General features: G+C 39.1%; 1 protein-coding gene across 6 annotated transcripts in view; it reads left to right on the top strand.

Moving 5' to 3' along the window:
- The first annotated feature begins 4,221 nt into the window (after nt 1–4,221).
- The window catches only part of itpr1b (inositol 1,4,5-trisphosphate receptor, type 1b), an 86,272-nt gene continuing 84,493 nt past the window's right edge, over nt 4,222–6,000 (top strand). For all 6 annotated transcript variants that reach the window (XR_015712946.1, XR_015712947.1, XM_087801651.1 and 3 more), the window contains exons 1-2: nt 4,222–4,351; nt 5,217–5,325. Coding sequence is in view for 4 of the 6 variants with exons in the window: in XM_087801651.1 (XP_087657777.1) it covers nt 5,234–5,325 (92 nt within the window). In the remaining 2 variants the exon portion in view is untranslated. The remainder of the gene's footprint in view (nt 4,352–5,216; nt 5,326–6,000) is intronic.

The following is a 6,000-nucleotide window of genomic DNA, read 5'->3' as shown; positions in this document are numbered from 1 at the left end:
TCGTGTGTCGACCTTGGATGAATGAGTTCTTTCTTACTGACAAGGCCACGTCTGAGGTCTCTGGGTTTTCACCGGGACCTGAAGAGAGACGACAACAACATGAAAGTAAACAAGAAACATCTTCTTTCCTCTGTCACACGTTTCAACTAAATCATACTTGATATCAAACATCTCAACAAGAAGGAAACGTTTGAGGAATATTCTGTGGACTTAAACATAAACATACTTCAATCATCTCGACGACTGGAAAACAAAGCTTCCCCACTATAGTGCGGAAAGATCCATAATGCACTGCAACAATTGAAGCTCTTATCAAATAACAAGTACTTAAAATACAAAAAAACACTAAAAAATGGGAATGAAAATGTTGGTAAATCAGTTCAATCATCATAATATTAAATGTTTAAAGCATTTACAGGCTCTAAACATTTAGTTTTATATTCTAATGATGATAATTAAAAATCTAGGTTTCAAATTAAAAACCTTTTTTAATGTTTATCCTTTAAATTCAATATGAAAATGTTGCTATAATAGTGACAGCAAACAATACCAGAGAGACACTATCATACAATTACTAAGAATTCAAAAGATTACCAATTAAAACCTATTTAATTTGAGTATTAAACAGTGTGTAAAAGATACTTTCATATACTTTCATAGCCATGTATTCATTTATTTTGGTGATAATCGCAGTAATTGGAGCGTAATGTGCTCAGTCATGTCATAGTGAACTTGAACATCACATGTCGTTCTGTCATCATCACGAACCTCACGAGGACACATTGTTCTGGTTGTGAGGGAACATGTGAGCCGGTCCGGTTCCACCGTCGTGGAGGGTCTGAGGAATCAGAACATTTCTTCATCTGTTCTCCGTCTGGAAGCAGGTCCAGTGAAATCAATAATCTATGGAAGTCTATATTTATCTCTGTGATGGAGGAAGTGAACCGTGTTACAGCCTCTAATTCAACGTACCAGCATCTATGGTGCCCACACATCACACACACATCACACACACATCACACACACATCACACACACATCACACACACATCACACACACATCACACACACATCACACACACATCACACACACATCACACACACATCACACACACATCACACACACATCACACACACATCACACACACATCACACACACATCACACACACATCCTCACTGTCGGCCCGCACACATCACACACACATCCTCACTGTCGGCCTGCACACAATCACACACACGAGACTCACTGTCGGCCTGCACACAATCACACACACGAGACTCACAATATGTTCACCCACACAAGAGCTCTTTTGCCTTCCTTGCATTTTTCCTTGTGTGTAACAACTTGTGCATTTTGTTTGTCAGATGAATGTCATTAATGTCATTAATGACATCAATTAATGACATTAATGACATTAATGACATTAATGTCATTAATGTCATTAACACAGATGTTTCTTGAAGGAGTCAGTAGATCATCAAACACAGATGTTTCTTGAAGGAGTCAGTAGATCATTAAACACACATGTTTCTTGAAGGAGTCAGTAGATCATCAAACACACATGTTTCTTGAAGGAGTCAGTAGATCATCAAACACAGATGTTTCTTGAAGGAGTCAGTAGATCATCAAACACAGATGTTTCTTGAAGGAGTCAGTAGATCATCAAACACACATGTTTCTTGAAGGAGTCAGTAGATCATCAAACACAGATGTTTCTTGAAGGAGTCAGTAGATCATCAAACACAGATGTTTCTTGAAGGAGTCAGTAGATCATTAAACACACATGTTTCTTGAAGGAGTCAGTAGATCATCAAACACACATGTTTCTTGAAGGAGTCAGTAGATCATCAAACACAGATGTTTCTTGAAGGAGTCAGTAGATCATCAAACACAGATGTTTCTTGAAGGAGTCAGTAGATCATCAAACACACATGTTTCTTGAAGGAGTCAGTAGATCATCAAACACAGATGTTTCTTGAAGGAGTCAGTAGATCATCAAACACAGATGTTTCTTGAAGGAGTCAGTAGATCATTAAACACAGATGTTTCTTGAAGGAGTCAGTAGATCATCAAACACAGATGTTTCTTGAAGGAGTCAGTAGATCATCAAACACACATGTTTCTTGAAGGAGTCAGTAGATCATCAAACACAGATGTTTCTTGAAGGAGTCAGTAGATCATTAAACACACATGTTTCTTGAAGGAGTCAGTAGATCATCAAACACACATGTTTCTTGAAGGAGTCAGTAGATCATCAAACACACATGTTTCTTGAAGGAGTCAGTAGATCATCAAACACAGATGTTTCTTGAAGGAGTCAGTAGATCATCAAACACAGATGTTTCTTGAAGGAGTCAGTAGATCATCAAACACAGATGTTTCTTGAAGGAGTCAGTAGATCATCAAACACACATGTTTCTTGAAGGAGTCAGTAGATCATCAAACACAGATGTTTCTTGAAGGAGTCAGTAGATCATCAAACACAGATGTTTCTTGAAGGAGTCAGTAGATCATCAAACACAGATGTTTCTTGAAGGAGTCAGTAGATCATCAAACACAGATGTTTCTTGAAGGAGTCAGTAGATCATCAAACACAGAGATGTTTCTTGAAGGAGTCAGTAGATCATCAAACACAGATGTTTCTTGAAGGAGTCAGTAGATCATCAAACACAGAGATGTTTCTTGAAGGAGTCAGTAGATCATCAAACACAGATGTTTCTTGAAGGAGTCAGTAGATCATCAAACACAGATCTTTCTTGAAGGAGTCAGTAGATCATCAAACACAGATGTTTCTTGAAGGAGTCAGTAGATCATCAAACACAGATGTTTCTTGAAGGAGTCAGTAGATCATCAAACACAGATGTTTCTTGAAGGAGTCAGTAGATCATCAAACACAGATGTTTCTTGAAGGAGTCAGTAGATCATCAAACACAGATGTTTCTTGAAGGAGTCAGTAGATCATCAAACACAGAGATGGTTCCAAAGCTTAGGAGCAACAGTCTGGAAGGATTTCTCTCCTCTGGTCCGGAAGTTCAGGAACCATCAGTAGATTCTGATCCACAGACCTCAGAGCCCGAGCTGGGGTGTAAGTCTGGATCAGATCACTGATGGAAGGTCTGACCATGAATAGATCTGAAAGTAAGAACCAGAATTTTAAAATGATCCTGAAAGAAACTGGCAGCCAGTGAAGAGTTTGAAGGAGAAATGTGAGTTCTTCTACTAGAGCGGCTCAGAATTCTGGCTGTTTTTTATGAACTGCAGACGAGACGATCCTTCTGGTTTAGACACAAAATAAACTGTTACAATAGTCCAGGCGAGAAGAAACAAAGACATGGATTATAAGATCCAGATCATGTTGTGACAACATTTTCCTAAGTTTAGAGATTTTTCTCAGTTGAAGGAAACTGGTCAGTTTTGTCCGGTGTTGAAACTTTCATGTCAGTATTTGTGTTCTTTTTTAAACATTTAATATGATAATGATCTTGTTAATGTAATGTGTTGATGATGTAGAAAGTGTAATAAAAATAAAGATACTATTTATTCTCATAATGAGTTCGTTCAGGGATGAAACGTATCCCGTGTTCATAAGGGAAGAGTCGGGGGACACCCTGGAAAAGGTTTCTATCAGAGGCTTTTTTTTTAAATTAAGAATTTTTCCTAGATTTCCATCCTTTTGACTTTTATTTAGAAAGAATGAATATAGATTGATGGGTTCATTTAAAGAGGAACAGAAGTAAAAGGTTGTATATGTTTTATATTGTGAAGTGTATTTTTATCACAACATCTGGTGGAAGGTTTCATATGAGCTGCTCTTTAATATTGTTGAGTACACACTTGTTATAGTACACACTCGTTAAAGTACACACTCGTTAAAGTACACACTCGTTAAAGTACACACTCCTCGTCGCTGCTGCCACGATGAGTCAAACGCAAACACACCAGATATATTAAAATTAAATCACTATTTTTCAGTGTATTTCCTTATTTTTATATCACATTTCTCTGTCTCACACAATACATACTGTTATTTAAATTGTAACAGGTTTGTAACAAAAATGTATTTCCATATTTCTTTCAAGTTTAAGTTAAAAAAAACAAACACCTTTTGAGGAGGAGCGCTGAACATCATCCCCCAGCATGCTTTGCGGCAGTATTTATAGTCAGGCGGGAGGCGTTCCCGCGGAGACATGTGGAGGAGTGAGGAGGATCAGCGCCGCTCATCTCCTGCTCATCTCCTGCACCTGGAGCTTCACTGACATGGACTTAACCGAGCCTGGCTCCGTGGACATGATCCTGTTCTGACCCACTTGTCCCTCTTGTCCTCGCTGGCTTCCGTAGCGACATCTCCAGGTGAGTGTTTGAAATGTTTGTTTTTGCAACATTTGAGTTGATATTCCGTGATGTTTAGCTAGCGATGTTTGTAGCTTCTGTGGAGCCAACAGAGTCTGATTTCAAAGATGGTTCAAGAGTCAGGAGTGAAGCCAGTGAGCAGAAGAACTTCATCTTCTCAACACAACACTTCATTCACTACATGCTACTGCATTAGACTCCATCCCAGCTACACAGGGTCAGAGGCAGGGACACCCTGGACAGGTGGTCAGTCCGTCACAGAGCACAGATGGACCACCCCACAACACACACACCTGCACACACACTTGCACACACACTTGCACACACACTTGCACACACACACACACCTGCACACACACCTGCACACACACCTGCACACACACCTGCACACACACCTGCACACACACTTGCACACACACGCACACACACACACACACCTGCACCCACACCTGCACACACACACACACACACACACACCTGCACACACACACACACACACACCTGCACACACACACACACACACACACACACACACACACCTGCACACACATAAATCTGAGAACATATGTGTCTTCTCTTGAAAAGGTTACGGTTCAATAATTGCTCCAGTAAATACATTAAAGTAGCAGAGAAAACGTGTGTAAATATCAAATACCTGCTGTAAACGTACATGATGTATAAATGTATAAATGTATAAATGTAACGAGACGTGAAAACCTCAAGTGGCAGCATTTTAAATGTTTAAAGTTGTATATAGTTTAGTCAATGGAAATAGTCAAATGAATACAAAAGTTAAATATATATATATATATATTATTAAGCTGTAAAAAAACATTGTTATGAAGTTAATGCTCATTGTTTGCAGGACAGTAAACCGGGAAGATGTCGGACAAGATGTCAAGTTTCCTCCACATCGGAGACGTTTGTTCTCTTTATGCCGAAGGATCCACGAGTGGATTCATCAGCACTTTAGGGTAAGTTGGGCTTCAATGAGATCAAGTAAATAATAAAACTATGACCAGTTGAATCAAAGTTCATTCGATGAACTCAACGAGAGAGTAAATGTACTGTTGTGGTCTGAGAGCTGAAGATTTGTTCGTTAGTTTCTCACATTGAAGAGTAAAAACAAGCGTTAGATGAACCAGGACTGAATTCAAGAACATTTGTGTAAAATCAACACTTTATGAAGACGAGCAGAAGAACTGACGCCTGTGTTGTGTGTCTGGGTAACTAGATTTAGTAACAAGTATATATGTGTAGTAGTGTCCAGTACTTGACTCTGGTGTTGTGATAGTGCAGTAACAAGTACATATGTGTAGTAGTGTCCAGTACTTGACTCTGGTGTTGTGATAGTGCAGTAACAAGTACATATGTGTAGTAGTGTCCAGTACTTGACTCTGGTGTTGTGATAGTGTAGTAACAAGTACATATGTGTAGTATTGTCCAGTACTTGACTCTGGTGTTGTGATAGTGCAGTAACAAGTACATATGTGTAGTAGTGTCCAGTACTTGACTCTGGTGTTGTGATAGTGCAGTAACAAGTACATATGTGTAGTAGTGTCCAGTACTTGACTCTGGTGTTGTGATAGTGTAGTAACAAGTATATATGTGTAGTATTGTCCAGTACTTGACTCTGGTGTTGTGATAGT

This window comes from Callionymus lyra, chromosome 10 (genome assembly GCF_982586985.1).
Source record: "Callionymus lyra chromosome 10, fCalLyr1.hap1.1, whole genome shotgun sequence".
Lineage (NCBI taxonomy): Eukaryota > Metazoa > Chordata > Actinopteri > Syngnathiformes > Callionymidae > Callionymus > Callionymus lyra.
The sequence above is the reverse complement of the archived record's forward strand: the minus strand, read 5'-3'. Positions and strand labels throughout refer to the sequence as shown.